This window comes from Drosophila obscura, unplaced genomic scaffold, assembly GCF_018151105.1.
Source record: "Drosophila obscura isolate BZ-5 IFL unplaced genomic scaffold, ASM1815110v1 contig_186, whole genome shotgun sequence".
In the NCBI taxonomy this organism is placed as follows: domain Eukaryota; kingdom Metazoa; phylum Arthropoda; class Insecta; order Diptera; family Drosophilidae; genus Drosophila; species Drosophila obscura.
Genome location: NW_024542774.1, coordinates 4188757 through 4213387, shown reverse-complemented (window position 1 = coordinate 4213387; position 24631 = coordinate 4188757). Strand labels below are relative to the sequence as shown.

At 50.7% G+C, this 24631-nt stretch overlaps 8 protein-coding genes across 8 annotated transcripts; 6 read left to right on the top strand and 2 right to left on the bottom strand.

Annotated features, from left to right (window-relative positions):
- Positions 1 to 288: 288 nt before the first annotated feature.
- Positions 289 to 1407, top strand: LOC111077129. The gene has a single exon (XM_022371276.2). The coding sequence runs from the start codon at positions 645 to 647 to the stop codon at positions 1209 to 1211; it is 567 nt and encodes a 188-aa protein (XP_022226968.2). The 5' UTR covers positions 289 to 644; the 3' UTR covers positions 1212 to 1407.
- Positions 1408 to 3136: 1729 nt separating this feature from the next.
- LOC111077126 (KH domain-containing, RNA-binding, signal transduction-associated protein 1) lies at positions 3137 to 7073 on the bottom strand. Its single transcript, XM_022371271.2, is given in 8 exon segments — positions 3137 to 3892; positions 4168 to 4532; positions 4593 to 4927; positions 4991 to 5211; positions 5279 to 5380; positions 5441 to 6026; positions 6092 to 6463; positions 7042 to 7073. Coding segments are annotated over 7 exon segments (1965 nt in total). The 5' UTR covers positions 6384 to 6463; positions 7042 to 7073; the 3' UTR covers positions 3137 to 3828.
- A 504-nt stretch (positions 7074 to 7577) lies between these two features.
- On the bottom strand, positions 7578 to 8345 carry LOC111077135 (nuclear pore complex protein Nup98-Nup96-like). The gene is made up of 2 exons (XM_041593166.1): positions 8048 to 8345; positions 7578 to 7975 (listed from the first exon to the last, which is right to left on the bottom strand). The coding sequence occupies exons 1-2, from the start codon at positions 8343 to 8345 to the stop codon at positions 7593 to 7595; spliced, it is 681 nt and encodes a 226-aa protein (XP_041449100.1). The 3' UTR covers positions 7578 to 7592.
- A 953-nt stretch (positions 8346 to 9298) lies between these two features.
- Positions 9299 to 10424, top strand: LOC111077118. The gene is made up of 3 exons (XM_041593165.1): positions 9299 to 9538; positions 9602 to 9691; positions 9761 to 10424. Exons 1-3 carry the CDS (start codon positions 9299 to 9301, stop codon positions 10019 to 10021), a joined length of 591 nt encoding a protein of 196 aa, XP_041449099.1. The 3' UTR covers positions 10022 to 10424.
- Positions 10425 to 10474: 50 nt separating this feature from the next.
- On the top strand, positions 10475 to 11335 carry LOC111077119 (anaphase-promoting complex subunit 13). The gene is made up of 3 exons (XM_022371262.2): positions 10475 to 10588; positions 10934 to 11080; positions 11153 to 11335. The coding sequence occupies exons 1-3, from the start codon at positions 10577 to 10579 to the stop codon at positions 11234 to 11236; spliced, it is 243 nt and encodes an 80-aa protein (XP_022226954.1). The 5' UTR covers positions 10475 to 10576; the 3' UTR covers positions 11237 to 11335.
- LOC111077117 (putative 1-phosphatidylinositol 3-phosphate 5-kinase) lies at positions 11248 to 17364 on the top strand. The gene is made up of 8 exons (XM_041593173.1): positions 11248 to 11859; positions 11929 to 13638; positions 13688 to 14228; positions 14288 to 16324; positions 16389 to 16551; positions 16627 to 16784; positions 16850 to 17011; positions 17073 to 17364. The coding sequence occupies exons 1-8, from the start codon at positions 11332 to 11334 to the stop codon at positions 17258 to 17260; spliced, it is 5487 nt and encodes a 1828-aa protein (XP_041449107.1). The 5' UTR covers positions 11248 to 11331; the 3' UTR covers positions 17261 to 17364.
- A 1047-nt stretch (positions 17365 to 18411) lies between these two features.
- On the top strand, positions 18412 to 22161 carry LOC111077122. Its single transcript, XM_022371265.2, has 3 exons — positions 18412 to 18696; positions 20221 to 20607; positions 20668 to 22161. Exons 1-3 carry the CDS (start codon positions 18662 to 18664, stop codon positions 22085 to 22087), a joined length of 1842 nt encoding a protein of 613 aa, XP_022226957.2. The 5' UTR covers positions 18412 to 18661; the 3' UTR covers positions 22088 to 22161.
- A 220-nt stretch (positions 22162 to 22381) lies between these two features.
- On the top strand, positions 22382 to 24576 carry LOC111077169. The gene is made up of 3 exons (XM_022371329.2): positions 22382 to 22832; positions 22901 to 23106; positions 23162 to 24576. Exons 1-3 carry the CDS (start codon positions 22480 to 22482, stop codon positions 24559 to 24561), a joined length of 1959 nt encoding a protein of 652 aa, XP_022227021.2. The 5' UTR covers positions 22382 to 22479; the 3' UTR covers positions 24562 to 24576.
- The last annotated feature ends 55 nt before the right edge of the window (positions 24577 to 24631 follow it).

The following is a 24631-nucleotide window of genomic DNA, read 5'->3' as shown; positions in this document are numbered from 1 at the left end:
ATCTGTTCGATTCGGGATGAACATCCACGAGACAACAACAAAACGGAAAGGGAAAGGGCAACGGAAAGGGAGGGGGACTGTGGCGCGGCAGGGTAGTGCCCTACGACAACGAACGGTGGTGGTAGAAGAGGAAGCGAGAGCCAGGCTGTTGCCACTGCCGCTGCTGCTGCGTCTGCTGTGGCGGCTGCAGCCAGAGAGCAGCAGCTTGCCAGGGGTTGTTGCAATATCCTGCTCCTGCTCCAGACGCTGCTCCTTGCCTGTATCCTGTTGCCTTCCCGCTTCAGCTGCCGCAGCGGCAGTGGCAGTGGCAGCAGCAGCAGCAGCAATTCAAACAGCTGCAACAATTTTTTCGTCCTGTTGTTGTTGGACTTTGCTTTTAATTTCTTTGGGTCGTCGGCACATCCCCTAATGCCACCGCGCCGCCCTTCCACTCCGCTATGCTATCTCTGGTTCCTGTGGCACTTGGGGTTGGAGTTGCCATTGCCCCTTACTGGCTGCCAGTTGGTTGCCGGGGTGCATTCGGATCGGAGCAGTTGTCAGTCGTTGCGATCGCCAGGTGAACGAAGGTTGTGCCGCGGACAGTCGCATCCCATCCCATCCATCCCAGATCGTAGCCAGAATATCTATCTAATTCTACGCCAGCCATGTCGGGTAAGCTGATTATGAAGCGCAAGCGCGCGGATCAGCAGAGCAGGAGCCAGCAGGAGCAGCAGCCGGAGGAGCACCCACAACAGCAACAGCATCTACCACAGCAGGAAGAGGGAGAGGAGCAAGGAGCGCCGGAGAAGCGCCATCGACCCCTGACCCCACCTGCCGAGCAGCCAGCCGAAGGATCCGAGGAAGATTCGACCAACAGCATTCTGCTCGAGGCCCTGCAGAAAATCATGGAGCTGCAGTCGGAGCTGGATGCCTTCGAGCAGGACCTGGATGAGCGCGATGGCTACCAAGCGGCGATGGCTGAGCAGGCGGAGGATGACACGGAAGAAGAGAGCTTAGAAGATGACAACCTGGACGCTGAGGTGGCTGCCCAATTTGCACCACCACCACCAACTCCTGGACAGCGCAGCCAGGCCGAGGCTCTTGGTTTCGCCATGTGTGCCCGTGAGACACTCCTGTTCCTGCAGAGCGAAGGCATCCCCACCGAATCGCCGCTGTACCAGACGCTTCTCGGAAAGCTTGTCGGCCAGAGCGATGGCCTACTGCACGCCTAACTTAGAGAACCGGGCCTCCGCCCCTCATTCTAGTCACTTTGCTGCGATCTCATTGCAAGTAAAACGAGGGAAACCTAGGGGGTTGATCACATCCAAACTAAGGGGCGTGTCACCCAGAGATCCACATAATCCTAAGCTGTTTACTCTAGTCAATTATTGTGAAGCAATATAAAAACGAGCGAAAAACAACGAAATAAATAACTATATTTATATAAATTATGATAGAAAAGTATAACGAATGCCTTTTTTACTAATGGGGATGAATTGGGACGAATGGTAAGCTGGTAAGTTCGATTTCCTGGAACATTATCAGATTGGATAAGGGACACGTTCCAAGGAAAAGAGAATCATAAAGTTTTATGAATGGAAGGGGTTATACTTCCATAAAACATTTACCCTTGTATGCAGTACATACATATGTACATAGGTAATTAAAAAATGCTTAGTACACAGGTACCTGCCATATCAATTTTCTTTTTATAGCTAATCCCTCTTGAGCACCTTAGAATCCTCTCCCTATATGATCATAAATATAAACACTTCTTTGCATTTATTAATGTTCCATACATTTTAAATATATTTATTTATTATTTGTGTTATTTAATTTTACATATAATAATTAATGAGAATAACTCAATCTCAATCGCAATATATTATTTCTTTGAATTCTCTTTGTAAGTATATAGTGTATATATATTTATTGTTGTTGTTAGGGCGGGGAAAGTTTTTTATTCGATTATTATTATTGAAATTGTTTACTTTTCTTTTCTCTTAGATTTTTTTTTTGTGTATAATTTGTAACAACAATAATTATTTGTAATAAATGGTTGCATTTCCTTTTTTTTTTTTTGCTATTTCATTTATTACTGATATTGTTTTAAAAACTAGCTTTTAATTGTTTTCAACAATTTAACGTTTCACATGGTTGTAAGTAAATGTTTCTTAAGTTTTTTTTTTGGACAAGATATTCTTTTAATTTTATTCGATTTGATTTGTTAAGTCATTGTACTAATGTACAAGTTTAATTGGTTCGCTCGGATATCCAAAGATTAATTAAACAGAGTATTAAATAATAGAAATTATTGATGTTTCATTCGGGTGACTCCGATGCGATTCAATCTGACCTGACCCACTTTCCTGCATACATTTGGCACACGCTCTTGCTTGTTGTTTCTACTTAAACACTATACAAAATTCTCATTATTTCGTCAATTAAATCGGGTTTTAACACCAGAACTAAAAACTCGAGCTTCGCAACTGTTTGGATTCTTGATATTTAGAGTTATATTAAATTTGATTTCATTTAGTACATTTCATGAACAGGGCTGGCAAATGCTGTCCATTTCATTTTCTTCTAGGCAGAATGATCATAATCGATAGATTCCCCGTCGCTTGCCCTGTCCCGTGTCGCGGGTTAAGTACATACATACATAGTTTAATATCGTTATAGTATCGTATTAGTTAGTTGTTTGTTTAACTTTAATTTCGCATATGAATGTAAGTTAATCGAGTATTCATTCGTTACATTATGATTTACGTTTGTTTGGCTTTAAGTATTCTCTTTACTCTGTTATTGTTGTCGTATCTTGGGTTTTAATAAAGTAATCATTTGCAGCATTGTCCGTATATGGACCTTGTATTCACAATCTCTGAATAACTTGCATGTTTGCATATTTATACGTGTATTCATGTGTTCCGTTAGTTATCTGTATTTGCTTTTAATATTCGATATATTTAATTTATGTTGAAATGTCGAGGATTACATAACTTTGTTTAGGTATTTTATCGTTTGTTGCTTGTTGCTTGCTTCGTGTCTTCAACGTAAGCCTAGTCGATCTCAGTTAATAATGTAAATATTATAATTTGTATGTGTGTATATATATATATATATATATATATATTCTTTATCTTTTTCCGTATCTTTATAGTTAGTTTTAATTCGTCAAATATATATGCATATATAAATAAAATTATGATTTCAAATGTGCCCTCTGTAATTATTTCATATATTCATGTATTGTATATATTAATATTTATTTAGTTATTTAATCTCATAGATTTTGTCTCGACCCTACCGGACCCTCAGCCCCAGGGCTGACCCCTATACATAGCTTTGTCTTGCTTCGTCAGTTGAATTTTGCTTTGTCTGTTATACTATCTCTCAACTTTGAGCTGAGACGCGCGCCTTATTATTGATTCAACTGTCATATCATATCGAGTATAGCTCTAAGTAATCTTTCCATTATCTTGTAGATGTCTTGTAAATATAGATAAAAAATTGGACAATATATATATATGTATATATATTTATGTATGTATATATATATGTGTGTGTGTGTGTGTATATATCCATCTTTGACACAATTTTATCGTTTGTAGCCCACGCAAAAGTAAGTTTCAATCTGTAGATCCAGCCTCATCTTCATAGAACGTTAATCCTTGCACGCAAAAATATATATATATGTATAGTATATATAGATGTATGTATATGTTTTGTATGTTTCCATTTTGTAAATATTTCTCCCCTCGCCTTCCCGTATATCATCTTATGCATTTAAGTGTACAAAGTATTTGTGATGTAGTTGTTGATGTTGATGTAGTTGTTGTATTGTTGAAATCAGAAAAACTGCACTGGCAAGTACGGAAATGTACCAATATGTAGCGAAGAAGGATAAGCAGGTCTGTAAGAGAATGTTAATTGTATTTAGAGAGATGTTCTTGTTGTCGATCAATGCAAATAGATGCTTGGATTTACCAATGATTATAGCTTTAGGCATAGTCTAAGAGTTTATATCATTACAAATAATCTAAGAAAGCTAAAATCACATCGCATTGACGCATCTATTTGCATTGACCCAGGTTGTTGTGTGCAAGGATGAAGGAGTTCGTTCTCTGTTGAATGTTTGCTTTTGGTGATGTTTTTTTGTTCTTTAAAATTGCTTTTCAATCAAAATACCTTACTAATAGCATATCTGGCACTGTAGCACTTGTAGTGGTGTTTTTGTTGTTGTTTTTGCTGTTTAATGTGTGTGTTTTGCTGCTGTTAGCAACATTTGGCGTTGCTGTGCCATTGGCATTGGTTGTGGTGGTATTGGCACTCTTTTTGCCAACCATATTATCCATTTGGTTCAGTGTACGAATATAGGAGGATATTGAAAAGTTGTTGCTGGTATGATTATTATTATTGTTGTTGTTGCTATTGCTGTTCATGGTTTTGTTATAATTATTGGTGTTTTTTTGGTTGTGGTTGCTCATGTTGTTGTGGGCTGATAGCTGCGGTGGGAATTTTGGTTGCGACTGATGAAGTTGCTGCTGATTTGGCTGAAAGCATAGATCTCTATTTCTAATGAACATCATGTCTAATCATGGAGTTTTGCTCACCTTGGAGCTGCCACTGGCGTGGTAAAAGTAGTTGGGAGTACTGTTCTTCGCATTGTGGCCCTCAGTTCCGTGGCTTGGCGTAAAGTTCTTGCTGTGGTTATGGCTGCTTGTGGTTGGGGCTTTCATCGTCAGATTATGGTTTGCTGATGCTGGATGTGTGGCACTTGTTGCGCCGCTCACTCGACCTCCGCCGGCACTGCTATGGCCCAGTAAGTTTCACCTGTTAACATGGTTGCGATTGTGATTGGAACTGAGGCCAGTGCTGCCAATTGCATTCGATTGTGGGCCGCCGCCGCTAGAGCCATGGCCTCCGCCTACGCCGCCACCCCCACCGCCTGTTATAAATGGAAGCACAATTATAGCGTTTCTCCGCAGTGGAAATCGTTAACCTAGCTCACCTGTATAGCTTGGTGAATGCTGATAGTAGTCCCTTCGACCGTATTCCGGCTCATAATCTGTGTTATCGTAGTGCCCACCACCACCACCACGCCCACCGCCACTATTGATGCTGCCCACACCGCCAAGTATACTGTTTGGCGGTCCGTGGCCGTGTGAGCCATAGGAGTAGCTGTCGTACGACTGATGTGGATCATAGCCAATGCCATCGTCATAGCCTCTGCTGTAGGAAATGCAACAGGTTAATTAACATTCCAGAGAAACTGTGAGAGAAAGGTACTGAGACCCACCCATATGTCTCATCCATGGCCGTTCTGGCCTTTTCCAGTATGGACATCACCTTTTGCTTGGGTGCGAGCACATTTTTGCTGAACGACGACTGCTGTGAGCCCCTAAAATAGATTGCAAAACAATTAGCAAGTGAAAATATATTTTTAAGGATATTTAATTACCTGTAACTATGATGCGCTGTGTTTTTGGGACCGCCAGCAGTGTTAGCGGGACCTCCGGAACCTCCGCTCATCAGATTGTTTCCACTGGGCATGTGGGGAGGCTTTTTGTAGCCGCTCTTGGCGTTGTCGTTCTCATTGAGGCTGGTGCTGTCCATTAGCTCTCGCAGCTGCTCCTGGCGTATGATGTCATTGCTGTCGGGTATCAGATACTTCCTTAGCTCGGCCATGGCATAGGCGATCCGTGCATATGCCTCTGCTGGGGGGGCTATCGTTGATATCTCCACGTGCAGGTCACTGTTGAGGTGCGCATATTTTGGGTCCTTTGAGTTGCGCAGCTCCTCCTCCTTGACGCGATCCCGCATAGAATTACGGCCCAGAACTGTCATCTTGCAGAGCGTCTCCTCCTGCAGGCGGCGCAGCGAGTTGCCCTTGGGTCCCAGAAGTTTGCCAACAAAATTGAACTTTGGATGCTCTCTGATTGGCACTAGGACACGCTGTGATATGCGAAGTGGCTTTTCCCGGTAGATATCTGCGTACTTCTGCTCCCGCGACGGTATGCGTCCCGTTGTCTGGACTTTTTCAATCTCTGCGAGGAACAAACCGTGTTAGCTGGACAATCAATTTTGCAGTCTCCCAGTGGCGGTCACTTACCGCCATCCAAAAGCTTCTCGCCAATGGGAAATTTACGGTCCATGCGATTCCTTTCGGCCATGCAGTCGCGTATGTACTCGTTGGCCTTCTCGTTTATCTGCACACTACCGTTGCCATCGCCTCCATGATGGCCATGGTCGTGGGCGGAACTGTCACCGTTGTGGGCACCAGGCCCACCGCCCGGGCCGCCGCCGCCTCCACTGAGAGCACTTTTGCGCGGCTTGCCACTGTACTCGTTGTCGTCATCATTGTACGGGGAGAAGTCGCCATTGCCGTCGTACTTTTCGGTCATGATGCCCGTGTTCGTAGCTTTGGTGAAATCTGGCTGCGAGCGAGCGAGCGGTGGAAAACAATGCAGGGAAGCTTGGCTATCTGAAACAATCAAAATCAATTAAGCGGGGACCACATGATAAGGCGGAAGGGCAAGCAACCCTCGGGGAAAAAGCGCACAGAAATCACTTTTTATGAACGCATTCATATTGACTTGCAACCCACACACACAAACACACGAACACTCTCGCCTCGCACACATTTGCACACCCAGAGGCAAGCTCTCGGGGCAAAAACAACCACCGTGCGAATTTCAACGCCAAATCAAATTGTTGCCCCAAAGCTCACAGCCAATTTGCTTTTGTAAACAGAACCGGTAAAAACTGTATCGTTTACGATTTTAAGTCCCTACAATAATAAGGTGTTCTCCTTTTTTCAGCTTTTTAGCGACTTGTTTGGTCCAGATATTGCACTGGCTGCCAATCCGCTGTCTCTCTCTCCTGCTGCACTTTCACTTTCAGTGGGACGCAGTTTTTCACCTATTTTTTTCTGTATTCGTATTCCTGCAATTTGCATCAAACAATTTCAGCTGCTTTGGCCAGAGAAGGACAGCGCCGTTTTGGCTATATATCGCAGCAGTGCACTATTTTACAATAGGCTAAATGAATGACGTTAATTACCACTGTTTGTGAGCGTTCTAATTAAATTTAAAATTTAATTTAAAATTGCGAAAAAACTGCAATTCAGTGTGACCGCGGATTTATTGATCAAATATACCCGCCCGATTCTCAGAAATATACCAAATTATACCACCCCTTCATATACCGAAAAAGGGATCAAACGACTAACCCCGCGATAAACAGTTGAACCACCCTAGAACCGCGAAAAACGTTTGTAATGCTAGCCCGTAGCCCATACACCCAACAAACCACGACTTCACCGCGTAAACGCAGCAGAACAGGGGACATGGCGCGGGGGAGAGTCAAGTAGCCGCCAACCTAACTGGCACTAGCCACCACAGGTAGTGAACCTAAACGTAAGTAGAATGAAATATTACGTCATATGGTAATTATTACGTTATATGATGCTGCCCTGGTTTGCTTTATACTCCACATAAAAGTCGTTGATATGTAGCAAATGTGTAGTTACCATGTATAAAAGGGACATAAATACCAAGCAGTTTTCTGTCAAAGGAATGAATTCGCGAAGAAAGAGCGTGCGCGCGGATGTGTCACTGGCCGAGGAACCGGCCGCGGAACCTTGTGCCGCATATCCTCGGATACACGCTGGGCCGCAACGAATGGAGCGTCATCTTGTTATCGTCCTCGTCCAGGCCGTACTTGGAGAAGTGCTTCACACAAAACACCCAACTGCCGGTCTCTGGGCGATACTCGACGAAGCGCGTATCGTTTGCATAGCAGGCGCAACGCAGATGTCCCTCCCAATTCATTTCGATCAGACGCTGCGCATCCTTCACAACAGGCACAGGCTGGGTCTTGTCCACGGGCCATACCTGCTCGAGGGTGACTTGTGCCTCACGATTCAGGCCTTGGTTGATAGGCGGCCTCTTCTCATCGTCAGGATAAATGATGATCCCCTTGTTACGGAAGTAAACTGCAGAGAGAGAGCGAGAATAGTTCTTGGCGGATGATGCTTGTCTGGCCTGGCTCCTCCCCAATCACTTACCAATCTCATCCAGATTCAGTCCAGCCACGTCCATTTCCATGGCAAAGAACACAGTGCCATAGCCCTCGCGTCCAATGGTGAAATTGGGCACCACACAGGACCCATCCTCGGCCAGGTAGGACTTGAGATCATCCAGCGAGGGTATCGTGTAGTAGCCCACGCGTCGCAACACTATCCCTGTGGGATGTGGCGCATAGTCTGACGCCCCATAGCGCGTCGCTGCTGCCTCAATGGCCAGTCTGGAGCGATTCACTAGAGGGCGCCGCGGGGGGTACCCGCTTGGCAAGGGGTTTGCCATCCGTATCTGCCGATGTGGCCTGCTGTCCTGGAAGAGAAACCCGCGGGGACGCCGCGGGGGTGCCCAGGAGCCGGGGCGCTCTTTTTTAGCAGCGCCTGGCCCGCATTTCCACTGTTTAGGAGGATGCCGTACACGTTTATAACCGTAGTCACTGTGGACGGGCATGATGCGGCGTCCTGTTGCGAAATGTGGTCGGACTCATCCGAATCATCTCCACTGCTCGACGTCACATCGTTTAAGCGAGTTTAAGTAAAAGAGTTTAAGCCGATTTTGCGGGCGTCCGCAGACGCACACACACACGTAACTATGCTCATATGTCGGGCTGTTGCTCCACTTAACTACAGGTTAGGTTACTACTGTTACTAGATAGTTACTAAGTTAACGTTACTTTACGTAGTTGCTGTACGTAGTTAGTTTCAGCATTTAAGCTAGCTTAAGCGCTTTGGCGCGCCGCGTCCACACTCACACAAACACACATATCATAACGGATCTTTAACTTGGGCTGGATCGTTGCCGAAACGATAGTATCGATATAAATTTATAAATTATATTTATATAAATTTTAATTGAGATGTATCTCATGAGATCTGAAAAACACGATGGCTATAACTATAGAAGTCTTTCTATAACTATAGCTCCTGCTAAGGATTGGTAAGGACATAAACTGGACCTAGACGTACAACAATCGATAGTATTGTGTTCGTATCGATAGCATAGCTAGGGCTGCAAAAACTGCAAAACCGACGCTACGCGACGCTACGAGACCCCGCTACCCGGCTACCGGCTACTAGGACTAGCCACTGACAGGACTTTCCAGGACTACGCACTACACTGCACAGGACAAGATGGATACGAGCAAAGCTGGAGCCAGTGCCACTGCTGCGACCAGCAATGCGTCATCCCAGGACCAGCAACAAGCTGTGGGCCCTTTGCGACCGGCAAAGCCTGGCCGGATGAAGAAACCTGACCAGTACACAAACCGCCGGCCCGTTTGTCCCATGTTTTACCTCTTCAAATCATTTAGTCTAGTGGAATTTAACGCCAACGATCTGAAGAACGCGATCCAGTACCTTAAAAGCCCCAGTCACATAGCAGATGTGAAAATCGGCAAGGTCAATTTGGTATCGTGCCTCACATATTTTCGAAATGAAAAATTTGTAATAATATTAGACGAGTATCATCTTTCCCATATGGTATGTACCCATATATCCCTCAGTTTGGCTGATTTTAATTAATATATGTATTGATATTTGCAGACTTTTCTACCCGTACCGAAATGGAAGGTACTTGTAATAGCTGCATTCAACTTGCAGGGCACTATGTTCCATTATTTATACATTCGTGCGGTAAGTTGCCTTGCCTCTGGTCTGCTCTTGTAATACATCAATAGTCATATATTTTTGGCCTTTTGACAGGTGCCAGTTACACAGGAGTCCCGCGTAGGTTCGAGGAAAATCAACTCGGCTCTACACCTTGTAGTAAAACAAGTAATCAAAAAGGGATATTCAAACAACCTCGTGGCAATAGTGTCTGACCACTGTCCTGCAAACTTGACTGGCATGCCCGAAGCCTCCGAAGCGTTCCCGATTCTATGGGACAAAGAGCATTTCAAGAAGGGACTCGCGAAACACAAGCTCACGGATGTTACGGACTATTTGTATGGAAAGTATACGTAGACGACTGGAAGAGTAAGTTGGAAAATGCGCCAAAGTTGGACAACTCAGCGTCCGAGAAGCAACAAAAACTTTACGACAGTGAGCTTCGAAACATGAATTTGATTATGGAGCGCCATTTCGCCATTTCATCGGATCCCTTAAAACTCTATGCAGTGCACAGCAGGAGATTGGAGCACCTGGGCAGGGCCCTGATCCCAAAGGTGTACGAAATTATGATGTACGCGATAAACTTGCACCCACATGATGAGCTTCTGAAGGACCCAATTTATTATATAGCCCGTGTGGTTGGACTTATGCTTATACTAACCACCCCAAAAACATTTAGCAGTAACGCGTAACTCAACAAATTATGTTCAATTTTCGTTCGAATATTTTCCTCCGGTATATTTCCGGTATATTTGGGTATATTTTTTAAGTTCAGTATATTCTTTCTGCGGTCACACTGTATATGACGTCGCTGCTGGCAGAGGCTGTTGTTGTTGACAAAAACTCGCTAAATAAACAATTAAGACAGTTGAACGCTGGCAAATCTTAGATTAAATTGTTTCATAAGTTATGGATAGCCAGGTGAGTGGGTAGATCCTCTTGGTGAAGTATTGGCCGCTAGTTCCTGGGCAAGGGCATTGTTTAAAAGCGAGACATACGCCTGAGAGTTGTGTCTCAAACCAAATTCTCGCCTCGCACTAATTAGTCGCTACCTTCGGTTATCAGGAAAAGCCATTGTGATAAAAATCTATATACGCGAACAATACGTGTGTCTCGATCGGGCTATAGTATTGCGATAATTAGGTATAGCAAAACAAAGTGACGTAATTTGCATGGAAATACTATCGGATAGCATGGGAGGATGTGTGTTTTCCTAATTCCCATTGAGAGGGCGTTTCAGTAAAGACTCTTTTTGGCCATTTGCAGGCACCGATCGATGATCTGCTGTTGGACATTGTAGACAATGCCTGGCGCATGGAAGTTCTGCCATTCGATCAGATACTAGTGCCACTCGAAAAGCTCCCCGATCCGGAGGCCGATGGTGGTGATTCACATTTGACTCTGAGCGAGCAGGTGAGCAACGACGTTAATTTTGGGTTTTGGGTTCGACAAACACTTTACGACACCCTGTTTGGTATCTTCCAGGAACAAAAGTGGACTGATTTGGCGCTGGGTTCGCTGGCACCTGATGCGGCACTGATCGATCAACTTAATATTACATCTATCTAACAAAGGACGAACAGTCCGCGGGCGAGCACCTCCTCGCCCACCTTTCTAGCCCCCCAAGTTTTATATTCAACACAAACACCCCACCCACCACCAGCATGAATAACAACAACAACAGCACAAGCAACAATAGCAGCAGCACCAGCACGAGCATCCACCATCAGCACCTGCATTCGCCTACCAAACTCACGGAATTCGCGAGAAATTTTGAAGACAAACCAGAATCGCTGTTCGGCCGTGTGGTGAACAAGATCCAGAATGCCTACAACCAGAGCTACAACACCGTCAACGACATATCCAGTGGCAGCAGCACCAGCCCCAGCCCTGGCCCTCAGGCCGTACAGGTGGGAAAGTCCCAGTTCTACAGCGAAAGCAAGACACACATCGTCGAGGAGGACAGCTCGTCGTCCAGCCTTAGCTCGCGACGGCCACAGCCGCCGACAACGCTGAGTTTGCGGCCAAACAGCGAGTCGCGAAGCACTGGCAATTCGAGCACCACAGCCGAAGAGTCCGAGGCCAATGAGCGTGTCGATGTGCAGCCGCTGAGCAGCGAAGCGAATCAGGGTCGCACTGTGTCCAATGTGCTAAAGCACATCAGCAACATTGTGGCCACAAAAAACAATAACGTGAGTGAGACTGGGCACGACTGCATTCGAGCGCTGCTGCAATTATAATTTAATATTTATTTGTTGCAGGATCTGCGCAACTACAAGGACACGGAGCTGCAGAGGTTCTGGATGCCCGATTCGAAGGCCAAAGAGTGCTACGACTGCGCCCAGAAGTTTTCGACCTTTCGACGCAAGCACCACTGCCGCCTGTGCGGCCAGATATTCTGCTCCAAGTGCTGCAACCAGGTGGTGCCAGGCATGATAATCCGCTGCGACGGGGACCTGAAGGTGTGCAACTATTGCTCCAAGATAGTGCTCACCTTTCTAAAGTCCTCCAGCTCGGACATGGGGCAAGATCTGCAGGCGCTGCAGCAGCATCTCAGCAACAAGTTGGAGGTTCAAGGCAGCAGCGCGACCAATGCGACGCCGCAGCAGCAGAAGGCGCCACTTTCGCGGAAGACCTCGCTGGGCTACCAGGAGGAGCGCTTCAGCTCGCATCACAACCACACGACGCTCTCGTTTGACGACCGCAAGAACATCCTGCAGCAGTCGAACTCTCTCATCACATTGCACGAGGAGATGCAGCGGGATCTGCCCGCCCAGAACTGCGGCCAGGTGCTGATCGAGTTCCTCAACAGCAACAACAAGTCAGCCAACGAGGTGCAGGCGGTGGCCATACTGAATGCCATGCTGGCAGCCGGATTTCTCGAGCCGATCGTTCCCGATCCCGACCAGACCGAGTTCGAGGCGACGCTGCACTACAAATTCGCTAAGAACAGCAGCTCGGACCATTCGCGGGCCATAAGTCCCCAGTTTGAGGCGCCCAACGGGGAACCGCAGCCACCCAAGTCGATGGACGTCTCCTTGAGCTTCCACTCGGCCGAGGATATCGAGCTGGAGAACGATCTGTGCTTCACAGCGGCCACATCGAAGCTTCTCGAGTCCTACTGCGATCACGAGGAGCAGCTGTTGGCACAGCTGCTGCGTGCCCATCACCTGGACCAGGAGTGGGACAAGGTGCTGCAGATGCTCTGCTCAACGGCGGCCAACCACTTCAAGCCGGAGTACTGCACCAACGATCTGATGGACATTCGCAACTATGTGAACTTCAAGAAGGTGCCTGGCGGCCGGCGCAAGGACTCGACCATTGTGCACGGCGTGGCCTTCTCCAAGAATGTGGCGCACAAGGATATGGCCACGCATGTGCCCTTCCCGCGCATCCTGCTGCTGCAGTGCCCCATCGTCTACGAGCGCATCGAGGGCAAGTTCGTCACCATAGAGACGGTGCTTCTGCAGGAGAAGGAGTATTTGCGCAACGTCTGTGCCCGCATCATGAGCTTCTCCCCCAACGTGGTGCTCGTCCACAAGAACGTGGCCGGCATTGCCCAGGACCTGCTGCGCTCCTATGGTGTGACTCTTGTGCTGGACGTCAAACTGTCGGTCATGGAGCGTTTGTCGCGCACCCTCCAGTGCGACATCGTCAGCTCCATCGAGTCGAACATCACCTTGCCGAAGCTGGGCTACTGCAACGACTTCTACATCCGCAGCTACAACGGCAAGACGCTCATGTTTTTCGAGAAGCTCACCAGTCCCCGGGGCTACACCTGTCTGCTGCGTGGTGGCAGCAACTCGGAGCTCACCCGCGTCAAGCGTGTGGCATCGGCCCTGCTTTTTGCCCGCTACAACTGGCGCCTGGAGATGTCCTTTCTGCTCACCGAATTTGCGCAGCCGCTCAGCCCCAAGGCCTCGATATTCGATTCGAAGGAGGCGAGTCCCAATACCGAAACTGAGGCGGAGGCAGAACTCCGTTCCGGATCGTCCAAGCGGCTGCCCCTACCCCCCCCAGACCATTGCGGAGCGCAAGTCGGAGGATAAAGTCACGTCCATTGTCAGTGAGAATGTGTCTGATTTCACAGATCCGTTGCGATCGACGGAGGCCGACGCTTTGTCCACATCGCCCAGCGATGTGCTGCCCGTAGTGGAGGCCCTGGCCGTAGAGACCCGCTACGATAATCGATTCCGCACTGCACTCAGCTCCACGCTGCTCTCGGTTAGCCCCTTTCTCACCTTTCCGCTACCCTACCTGGAGACGGAGCCGGGGCGCAACTGTAGGCTGCGAAAACTCTTTCCCCCCGAACTCTACTTCTCGAAGCAGTGGTCGAATGCAGGACCCTCGCTGCAGGAGCGTTCAGAGAGCTGTGGCGACACTGAAGCCGCTGTCAAATCGGAGCTGGGAAACAAGGAAAACGAACAGCAGCTGCAGCTGCTGCCGGCCCACGAGTTTGTGCAGATGAAACTGACGGCGCCCGCCACCAACCGCGACATCCAGACAAAACTCGCAGAGTTTCGATCCTTTGGTGGTCGCTTCCCCAAGGGCAAGGCCCCAAGTAAGTCCAATATATATATAAACAAAATCATTCGTAATTCGTTGCTTTTTTGCCGACAGTGCTGAGGCCCAAGAAGAGGATGGCCGAGCTCATCCAGAGGCCGCAGAAGGTGAGCGAGGAGCAGCTGTACAGGGACGCACTGGATCCGCAGAACCATCAGCGGTTGTCCGTGCTCTTCTGCAGCTTCCACTACAACCCCAAGGGCGTGTCCTCCTTCTGCAAGCTGCCCATGCTGCTGGACATGAAGTTCTACGGGCAGTACGACATTATGCTGGAGCAGTTCCTGCAGCGCTACTGCTGTCTGTTCAACTCGATGTGCCCCTCCTGCAACCTGCCCATGCTGGGCCATGTGCGCCGCTACGTGCACTCGCTGGGCTGTGTCCACGTCTACCTCACCGAGGACCTGACGCGCTCCGACCCCAAGCGCATCTACTTCACCTCGTGGTGCAGCATCTGCAACGCCACTACGCCCACCGTTCCACTCTCGGACTCGGCCAAGTGCCTCTCCCTGGCCAAGTACCTGGAAATGCGCTTCCATGGGCACGCCTACAAGCGTCGGCCGCCTACAGATGCCGACCAGAGCAATCCCTGCGAGCACTCGCTCCACCGCGACTACGTGCACCACTTTAGCTTCCGTGGAGTGGGCGCCAAGTTCCAGTACACGCCCGTCGAGGTGTGGGAGACGGACCTGCCGCCGCTGACCCTGCAGCTGGACCAGCCGAGGCCCTTCCTGGGCAGCCAGGTGCAGGAGGAGATCAAGACCTTTTCGGTGCGCGGCCACGAGGTGTACACGCGGATCCACGAACGCATCGCCGATCTGGCCACCGAGGACGAGAACCCTCCGCTTGTGCAGAACCTGAAAACGACGCTCGCCCACGACCAGTTTATTTTCAAGCAGAAGATCGAGATTGTCCACACGCTGCTGACGGAGCGCCGGGCCAATGCGTACGACATCAACGATGCCCTGTCCATGGCACGGCGCGCCCTGGCCGAGACCATTGAGCTGTGGGGACCACGGCTGCTGGAGATCGATCTGGTGGCCCAGAAACTGTCCGCCAAGCAGGCCGTCCTCCATCACATCGATGCGGGCACCATATGCACCGAGGAGCTGCGGCCGGAGCAAGTCCCACACACTGCAGGGGACGACGGAAGCAGCAGCAGCAGTAACAACCCCCCGTTGGAGTGTCCGTCGGAGGACACGGAGTCGGCCAACGGCAGTCAACCCGTGGTCGACAAGAAGTTCTCCATCGATCAGCTGCTGGCCTCTACGGCGAGCGTGCACTCGGACAAAAAGTCCATCAGGAGCATCCTCACACAGCTGCTGCCCTCGAGCAATCAGGCCAACCCCCTGCAGTCGCCGTTCCCCGCTCAAGACCATCTCACCCTCCCCCTGGGCTCTATTCCCATTCACGTGCGCGAGAGCGATCTCAGCTCTGTGATCGCCTACAGCCTGACCTCGGCCGACTACCAGCGAGCCCTGGACGAAGCCTTCAGTAGCGGCGGCGGCGAGACCCCAGCCGCTGGCCACTCCAGTCCGCAGCTTAAGAGGAAGGTGCCGCTGCCAGAGGGCCTGAGTGATGCCGAAGAAAGCAGCCCCAATCTGTCGCGCACCTCCAGCAACACCAGTGCCGCACCAGGAGGAGCGGTTCCCGCTGCCGCCACCACCAGTGAATCCGAGGAGAAGGTAAAGGAGAGGAGTAAGGCGCAGCCACAGTCACCGAGTCCACACGTGTCGCTGGCATTCAACGACAACGGGTGCCAGTTCCACTGCAAGATCTACTTTGCTCGCGAGTTCGATGGCATGCGAGCCAAGAGCCTGCAGCCGCCGAAGCTGGACAGATCGCTGTACCGCAAGCTGGAGAAGAGCAAGATGCGCGAGGAGCTGAGAATCTCACAAAGTCGAACGGGCTCCGAAATGGAACTGGTGCGCAAACCCAGCGACGTCGGCGTTGGCCAGCCTCTGTCTCGAACCTCGGAAGAGCATGCGACGGCCATGGAGGAGGAGGCGCGCATCGCCCTGGCTCGCAGTCTGTGCAACAGTGTGCAGTGGGAGGCACGCGGCGGCAAGTCCGGATCGCGTTTCTCCAAGACGCTGGGTAGGTTTCTCTACGCCATTCCGCAATCAAAATGATATTCTTCATTATATTTGGATTCCTGCAGATGATCGCTTCGTGCTCAAGGAGATGAACTCGAAGGACATGACCATCTTCGAGCCCTTTGCCCCGAAGTACTTTGAGTACATTGACAAGTGCCAGCAGCTGCAGCTGCCCACGCTGCTGGCCAAGATCTTTGGCGTGTTCAAAGTCAGCGTAAAGAAGAAGGAGTAAGACTTTCCACAAACTTGCAACTCAATATGTCCAGCGACTAATCCCGAACTCGGAATCCCCTCTCTTGCCAGCTCCTTTGTGGAACGCTCTGTGATGGTCATGGAGAATCTGTTCTACGGCTGTGAAATCTCCAACAAATTTGATCTTAAAGGCTCTGAGCGAAATCGACTGGTGGACCCGACCAATCAACAAGGCGAGATTGTGCTGCTGGACGAGAATCTGGTCCAGAGTGAGTAGCCGCTCATGGCAGCCCCTCTAAATATGATCCGATCATCATCTGATTTCCCTTTGCAGTGTCCTGGTCGAAGCCTTTGTACGTGTTGTCGCACAGTAAAACCGTCCTAAGGGATGCCATTCAGCGGGACTCCTCGTTCCTGGAGAGAAATGGCGTCATGGACTACTCGCTGCTGGTGGGCCTGGAGAAGAAGAACAGCCTGCTGGTCCTCGGCATCATAGGTGAGCCTTCAAGGGCAATCGACGGCCGCTATATGGTATGCTCACATTTATTCCTTTCCAGACTACATTCGAACCTTCACACTGGACAAGCGAGTAGAGTCGATCATCAAGCAGTCGGGTCTGCTGGGCGGCAAGGGCAAAGATCCCACGGTGGTATCGCCAGAGCGCTATAAGCAGCGCTTCATCGATGCCATGGATCGCTACTTCCTCACAGTGCCCGATCGCTGGGAGGGCCTATCCAAGGTCTGACTTCACACCCCTACACACACGCACACACACACACACATAGATAGATGACATTAACATAGATGTAGACGAAAAATAAAGCTCCACAATCCACAGCCAATCTTCATTGCGCACTCTGGGGGCGGCTGCCTTTCCGATTCCGCAATTGAATTGATTCGGCCTTGACCTGCATCCGCGTCGGGCGGTGCTGCGCCCCCGGAAGCCATAGCCGCTCATGACAATTGAAAGCCATGTACGTTACGTGGGTGTAGCTGGCGCCCAAGTTGCGTGCCTGGCCAAAAAGGAAAGGAAATTATTATCATGATGGAAACCACGTCGCGAAATGAAATCGTTAAGACGCGAGTAAATCAGGCAAATGTGCGCCTCTTTAGGGCATAAACACGATTTCATTATCGAGGCGTCACAGCTGCTCTGACATGGCCCAAAACTGGGTTAAGAGACTCACTCGCGTCTGACAGGTGCAGCGAGGAATTGAAATCGAAATCAAAACTAAAATTCATATTCAAGTCAACTGCAGCTGGCAGCTGGAAGAGCTGCAGAGTGCTAGAGGGAGTACCACCGAATTCCGGGGCGGAGACAGCCACAAACTGCTCGATGGCATGTAATGGCCCTTGGAGTCAAGCCCCCCAACATGCAACATGCCGAAAGTGTTGCTGTGGCGTATTCAGACTACAAGATACCCGCTACTCAAATTGATTTTCGATTCGATTGGGATTTCAAAAGCAATTATTCATTTGATATTTCCAGATAATGTTTATGGGTTGCCTAGCCAGGGGACTGTAGTAGGTCGTCTGTAGGCTATGCGATTGTAGATACTTTGCTTTTGTTAGGTATAAATAGCTCAACATGAAATCCGTTCTTTTATTCGCACTAGTCGAGACCCACTCCAGTCCCACACCAACCCCCAGTGCCATTCAACGCTCGTCGCATTCCGCGTGCCAGGCGAAAAACAAAAGTGACACCTTAAGTCAGTCGCCGTGGCAGAAGCGCCTGACTTGGGTGTTCTGCGGGGAGACGGAGTAGGGGCCATGCCCATGCCATTCACACCCATCTCCGGGCAGGGAGCCCTTTTGGAAGTTGGCGTGCGAAAAACGGGCTAACTTCTTGGTCGGTGTGGCTGGCGCACATTTTCACATTTCAGTTGGGATTTACGATCTGAGCGGTCAAGTTGTGGTTCGGCGAGCTGCGCTTGAATGGCGCCATTTGCGGTTCGGTTCGGGTTCGGCATGGATAGGGCTGCAGCAGCAGCAGCCGTGGCCGTGGTCTGCCACTGGTCGAGTCCGTGGTGTGCAGACAGACCCCGCAGTGTGCCTGAAACTGTTCCATTAAAGTGCAAACCCAACTAATGTGTTCAATTAAAGTGCAGTCCGTAGAGTCCAATACCCCGAAGCCCCGACCCCAACCATGGCGATAGCTTATGACTGGAAAAGCAATGACGGGTAAGGAGATGCCGGGTATAGAGCTCCCTGCTACTGCTACTGCTGGTGCTTGGGGCACAGTCAGAAGCGTGGTCAGGTGTGGGCTGGGCTATGGGATATATTAAAAGGATATATCGCTGTCCGGCTTGCATGGACTTGGACTGAGACTGGGAACTGACCTTGGCGCCCCTGTCTTGTTGATGGTTAGCATAATGGTGCATTGCATTCTTGTTTATTGCATTACGTATACGCCCCGTGGCGTGACTGGCATTTGTAACAGCAATTAAAACGTCATAAATCTGCAACTGTAATTATGTGTGTGTCGGACCGAACCCCTGCCCCACCGTGGGATGGGGCATAAAGTTAGCCAACTCTGATTAGCATATTTAAATGGGCTGCCGCCACTGGCAGTGCGATTAAAAATAGCCAAAGGTCATTTGGCATTGTCAAGATTAGTCGGCAACCTCAAGCAGGACTGGCGCTCCTTTCCATTAAGTAGTCGCTGCCTTTGGGCCCAGCGTCGGCCTGAATTGGGTCAGACCCAGGCCGACATGATTTGCTCGCCTCCCCAGCCCTTTAATGCTTCTGTCTGTTTCCGTTTCTGTTTGGGCCTGCTAGTCAGGCACGCACACTCCCAGGCAGGCGGCAGGCACTCCCTCACCATTCCGAGTGCCAAGCATGCAACAGAATTGGAGGCACAGAATATGAAATATTTTTGGCAGCCATCAATTACAGCCATTAGCCTGGCCTGCCATATTTCCACACGCTCGAGAGCCTCAAAGAAGAACAGCGACCCAGGCCGACGCTTTCAGATTCCAAGAATATGCATTAAGAACTGCAAAGGCAACAGGTGCTTGTGGTTACATTTGCCGCCAGTCTCAAGCCGGCGCCTCGGTCGTATGTTGTGCGGGTTCACCATTCGATGGGGGGACATCCTGTCGTGCATTTTTAATGCCCCGAGTCCTTGACAATGGCTCGACAAACACCCATTTCCGGATTGGGATTATCGTGCGAGAGTGTGTGTGTGGGGGCGTTGTCAGGGATAACAACAACAGACCTGCTATTGATTGACATCGATTAGAAGGTGGCATGGGTGCGGTTGCTGCTGCTGCGGGTAGGGTAGGGGGATCTTTGGCACCCGACTGCTCCAGACAAATCAAATAGACAATTTTCCAATTTGCAGCAATTTCTCATGCATTTTCCGTATTCAGTTTAGTTTGCCTTTCGTACGAGTGTGTTTTTGTGTGCCTAGCAACATAGCCATGGCACGCCATGGATGGCTGATGGCATGGCTGATGGGTGCTGTGGGTGATGGGAAATGGAAATGCCTTCACTGGCTAGACTCTGAGCTGAGAGCTGAGGGAAGGCATTAGGTGCCCCCGTTATTAAAGGACTCGCCCCCGTCTGTTATTTGGTTGTGGTGCCAACGCCAATGAAGAATGGCAGGAACTTTTTCCATTCAGTTCTCAGCCAAAGACAAGACGATTCGGATGTACGCAGACATATTCCGACTTGCTGACCAGTTTTTTCTCTATCCACTTGCAGCTTTGATGCCGATTTTGGCTGGAACCGATCCTTCTCCGAGCCCGATCTTACAGCCAGACAGAAGCAGGGCGATCTCAGCCGGTTCACCATCAAGCATCCGCACGAATACATAGCCGTAGACGATCTAAAGTACTTCCGCCGTCGCCAGCCCATTCAGTTGCACACCCAGAGCAACGTCTGTCTCTACAATAGCGATGAGCCCGTAGTGCCCTTTGGCTCCCTTAAGTCTGAGTACACACGGCAATACCACCGCCACGGCATTGGCGGCCAACCCAGGACCAGGACATTGCTGAGGCGCGCGACATCGCTGCATCTGGAGGGATTAATGCTGATGCTGACGGAGCACCAGGACAAATATCACTGGTACACCCCCGAAGATCTGAAATTGTAAGCGCTATTGCGAGTGGCACAGATTAAGTTGGCCCCAGACTAATTGGTATATTTCAGCTCCCGTTGCTATCCCGTTCGCAATCCGGAGAACCTGCAGCTGGGCGGAGACGCCGATGGCGAGAGCAGCATGAAGAACTCCTCCTACCTGATGGCGCCCATGCTGGATGCCGGCACAAAGATACTGCCGCGTGAAGTGTTCCTCGATAAGGGCGAGGCAGCGTCCAGCAGGGGTCACGTGTACAACAGCTTGGCCGCTGACAAGTTCAAGCGCGACGTGGCCGCCCAGGAGCAGCAGAGATGTCACCTGCAGATGCGGGCTCAGGCCGTGGACCAGCAGCCAGAGCCGTCAGAGTACAAGCGACAATTTGTGCAGCAGTTTCCGGAAAAGGCCCATTCCATACCGCAGATGAGCAACATCAAGATCCAAGGGGACTTTGTGGCCGTGCCGGAGTACAAGGACAGCTTCAAGATGTACGCCAACTACTCGAAGAGTGCGCCCATCAAGAAGGATGACAACCTGCGCGTTTCCGGCTCGGAGCGAGGAAGCGATCCCAGGCCAGGACAGCCCGGCCACGACTACGGGCACGGGTACGGGCAGAGCCATGCTCCCGATGTGGCAGAGTATCGCGACAAATTCATCGACCCACCCAAGCACATGGCCAAAGAGAAATCACTCAAGACGGACGATCACCTGCGACCTCGGGGCGAGTTCACCCGAGAGATTCCCGAGTACCACGAGAGCTTCCGCGACCCGCAAATCACCGAAATGCCCGAGCGGGGCAAGGCCCGCGAACCGTTTCTACGGCTGAGGGGCAAAATCGAATTTAATCCGGAGTATCGCAACAATTACCTGGATTTTCCACGCTCCCGTCCGGTTGTACACAAGCCGGCCTCCTCCTTCCGGCTGCCACACTCTGGCGCCCACAATGCCCATCCCAACGTCAGCATCGGCTCCTCCCCCGACAAGCAATATCAGGCAGATGGCGAGACGGCCACCTGCACCACAGTGCCGCCATCGGAGATGGTCGCCACACCAGAGTATCGTCGGGCCCAGTATAATTATCAGCTGCGTGAGCGGCCTAGGGAATACGATGTCGTTGGCAACCTGCGCAAGAGTTCGGAATCCTCGCTGGAAGTGCGGCAACCGCAGCCGCAGCAGGTCTCACACAAGCGAAGGACCTCGCGCCAACGTCTGGTGAAGGAGCCTCCGGCTGTAGCCTCCAACTTTCAGGATGTGGGTGGCAACGATTCGAAGAAACCAGCCCGATACGGCAGGCGATCATCCGTGATGCAAAATGCGGTCAATTGCCGCGAAAAATCATCGATCATCGAAGGCAATCCCAAGTACGCCGCCCCGGCCTGTCGGCGGGCCAAACACCACAATGGCAGCCAGAGGGATCAGCAGGGATCCTTTGTGGTGCTCGACGAGCCGTGCAAGCCTTCCAACTGGATGAAGAAGACCTGGTACGATTCCTAGGTCCGGTCCAGCAATCTACAACATACCTAAACACGAGTATTCTATTTATAATCCCTCAAATTGAAAAGAAATAAATGCAATTAAATGAACGCATCAAGTGGTCTGCTTTTAGTCTGATTTGGAATGTGAAATCCCTCTAGCTATTCCGGCTGAGAACGTAAACAAACTGCCAAGTTCTCACCACACAAATGTTTGAAATTATCTTATCTTGGTCCACAGCCCTACCCAGCCCACTGATAAGCAGTGCGATGGGAGAGGCGGTTACTCATAGCCCCCCGCTCAGTGTCAGCACGCATTTCGCCAGCTACAGATGTAAGGAACGCGAAACTTCCGCCTAAATCTAAGGGGACTCCACACACACACACACTGTAGGTGACATCAACATTTCTGCCATGGAGGTGGGACATGCAGCCAGTCCACCGCCACACATACTCGGCTACACCATCCGGAGCCGCACACGCATCTACGTCTCCTATATAGTGCCCACCTGTCTGGCCCTGCTGGTTTACATTGCTCAGACTGCATCGGACTTGGCCCTGAGCTACCAGCATTTCAGACAGCATGCGGCGGGCTTTGGGGCTGGCACATTGGTGCTGGTGCTCATACCGCCCGCCCTAACATTCCTGCTGGTGATCACGTCCCGGGTGCAGCGCAGCAGCGCCATCTCCTCCGACCAGAGCAAGTGCGCTGCCCTTGGCCTTGGTTTGCTGCGGCTAATGCTGTTCCCCTTGTTTGTGGTGTACAGGTAGGTGGTTATCCGTATATATGTAGGTCAAGGCCATGCTGACGCTGACGCTGACTGTTTCCGATAAGGTTCACAATGCGCTTATTTTGGGCCGTCGAGGCACTCTTCCACGACGACGACGATGTGGAGCGCATGAAGTGCTTGGCCAAGGCGACGCAGACCTCCAGCGTGGAGTTGTATCTGCTGATCCAAGCCTACGCCCAGGCAGCGCCTCAAATAATCCTACAGCTATACTTTATGCTTGAACAGGATTTGTTCCGCAACTATGAGACCTGTAAGTATGGATGCTTGCTCCACATTCGATCCATGTAAATCCCTTTTAATTGCAGCTGCCGTACAGGCATTATCCCTGGTATTTTCGGCCATCGATTTGGCTGCCATAACGACCAGCTATCATCGGATTGAGAGCCAGCGGCGCGTGGGCCGCCATTATCCCTGGGCCACGCCCCAGCAGGTGGAGTCGCATCGTTGCCAGCTGGAGCAGAACGAGCGCCTGTGCTGCGATGCCGAGCGCAAGAAACGTGAGTCAGAGCGCACAATCGCCAGCTTTCCGGAGTCGGAGCGAATCATGGCCAACTTTCATGCACGCCAGCAGACGGATCCGGCTGCGGCTCCAGGTGTGGCCACGCACGTGGTGCATGTGCGGGGACACGATGAGGTCGACAACGACGCTTTGGAACAGCTCGAGACGAAGGCCTTGCTGCACACTGGACCCAAAGACAACGCCACCGACGATGACAAGATGCAGGTGACGAGGCCCCAGCTGCGGCTGTGGCAGAAGCATCTCGGAGATCTGGACACCATTGAAGTGCTGGACACAGTGCCCGAAACTCCGCCACCACCTCCGCCGCCGGCCACAGCACCGCCAGAGCTGCCCGTGCTAAAGTCTTCCGATGATGGTCCTCCAGCTCCTGATCTGCGACGTACCGTGTCGGACAACGAGCATCGGCGGAGTCGTCGCGTCACCAGACCACTCTCGCAGCTGGAAACGTTCAAGGACATGCTGCTGATCAATGCGCAGCTGTACATCAAGGAGCATGTACCACGTCCGCCAAAGCTTCTCATTGGACGGGTTAACGAGGAGCCGAATGAGGAGCGTAGTCCGCTGGTGGCACGATCACCAGGACCACAGACACCAAAGGACACCCCGCTGACGCCCAAGGATGTCGTCGACTTCTACTTCCCGCGGCCCACGAAAATAGTGAACGGCATTCAGCAGGATGACTTTGCAGGCCGCACTGTTGCCTTCTTCGGCTGGATTGCCTTCATCACGATGCGGATGCTCGCTCTGTCCACGTTCTGCGTCTTCTATCCCCGAGCCTTTTTCATTGTTTTGGGCGTGCACTATGCCCTGATGCTGGCTTGCCTGGCACTTGAGACACGCTGTCGTGGCAGCTGGAACCGCACGCTGTTCTATCTTCTGCTGGCATACGTCTATATCTTTGTACTGCTGGAGTTTCGCGTGTGCTTCAAGAGCATCCGGCTCTGGTATGGCGGCTTTTTGGTGCTGACGCTGGTCGAGAACATCACAACGACAGCCATTTGGTATGGCAACGAGGAGTTTGAGTCCTGGTGGTTCGGTTTCATCGCCGAGTGGATAGTCTACAGCGGGATTCTGTTCGTGGCCACGCTCATAGTCTACTACTGTATACTCAGACCGAGAGATGTCTCCCTCATCGTGGAAGACGATGCGCCACCAGCCTCGGAAACGGAGCCATCAGTTGCCTAGGCGCTAGTACCTGTCGTTGCCCGGTGCCCGGTGCCGGGTGTTGTTTGGTCGAACAAGTAGGCTAGTCCAT

What these genes read in the sequence shown, in the direction of transcription:
- LOC111077117 (XM_041593173.1), top strand. Translation starts at nt 11,332, where the DNA reads ATGAATAACAACAACAACAGCACAAGCAACAATAGCAGCAGCACCAGC. An exon ending in TGGCCACAAAAAACAATAAC is followed by an intron (nt 11,860 to 11,928) that starts GTGAGTGAGACT and finishes TATTTGTTGCAG; the next exon opens with GATCTGCGCAACTACAAGGA. An exon ending in GCTGGTCCTCGGCATCATAG is followed by an intron (nt 17,012 to 17,072) that starts GTGAGCCTTCAA and finishes ATTCCTTTCCAG; the next exon opens with ACTACATTCGAACCTTCACA.
- LOC111077135 (XM_041593166.1), bottom strand. Translation starts at nt 8,345, where the DNA reads ATGGCAAACCCCTTGCCAAGCGGGTACCCCCCGCGGCGCCCTCTAGTG. An exon ending in ACTGAATCTGGATGAGATTG is followed by an intron (nt 7,976 to 8,047) that starts GTAAGTGATTGG and finishes CTCTCTCTGCAG; the next exon opens with TTTACTTCCGTAACAAGGGG.
- LOC111077119 (XM_022371262.2), top strand. An exon ending in ATTTGACTCTGAGCGAGCAG is followed by an intron (nt 11,081 to 11,152) that starts GTGAGCAACGAC and finishes GGTATCTTCCAG; the next exon opens with GAACAAAAGTGGACTGATTT.
- LOC111077122 (XM_022371265.2), top strand. Translation starts at nt 18,662, where the DNA reads ATGGCGATAGCTTATGACTGGAAAAGCAATGACGG. An exon ending in GACTGGAAAAGCAATGACGG is followed by an intron (nt 18,697 to 20,220) that starts GTAAGGAGATGC and finishes ATCCACTTGCAG; the next exon opens with CTTTGATGCCGATTTTGGCT. An exon ending in ACCCCCGAAGATCTGAAATT is followed by an intron (nt 20,608 to 20,667) that starts GTAAGCGCTATT and finishes GGTATATTTCAG; the next exon opens with CTCCCGTTGCTATCCCGTTC.
- LOC111077118 (XM_041593165.1), top strand. Translation starts at nt 9,299, where the DNA reads ATGAAGAAACCTGACCAGTACACAAACCGCCGGCCCGTTTGTCCCATG. An exon ending in AGTATCATCTTTCCCATATG is followed by an intron (nt 9,539 to 9,601) that starts GTATGTACCCAT and finishes TGATATTTGCAG; the next exon opens with ACTTTTCTACCCGTACCGAA. An exon ending in ATTATTTATACATTCGTGCG is followed by an intron (nt 9,692 to 9,760) that starts GTAAGTTGCCTT and finishes GCCTTTTGACAG; the next exon opens with GTGCCAGTTACACAGGAGTC.
- LOC111077129 (XM_022371276.2), top strand. Translation starts at nt 645, where the DNA reads ATGTCGGGTAAGCTGATTATGAAGCGCAAGCGCGCGGATCAGCAGAGC.
- LOC111077169 (XM_022371329.2), top strand. Translation starts at nt 22,480, where the DNA reads ATGGAGGTGGGACATGCAGCCAGTCCACCGCCACACATACTCGGCTAC. An exon ending in CCCTTGTTTGTGGTGTACAG is followed by an intron (nt 22,833 to 22,900) that starts GTAGGTGGTTAT and finishes GTTTCCGATAAG; the next exon opens with GTTCACAATGCGCTTATTTT. An exon ending in GTTCCGCAACTATGAGACCT is followed by an intron (nt 23,107 to 23,161) that starts GTAAGTATGGAT and finishes TTTTAATTGCAG; the next exon opens with CTGCCGTACAGGCATTATCC.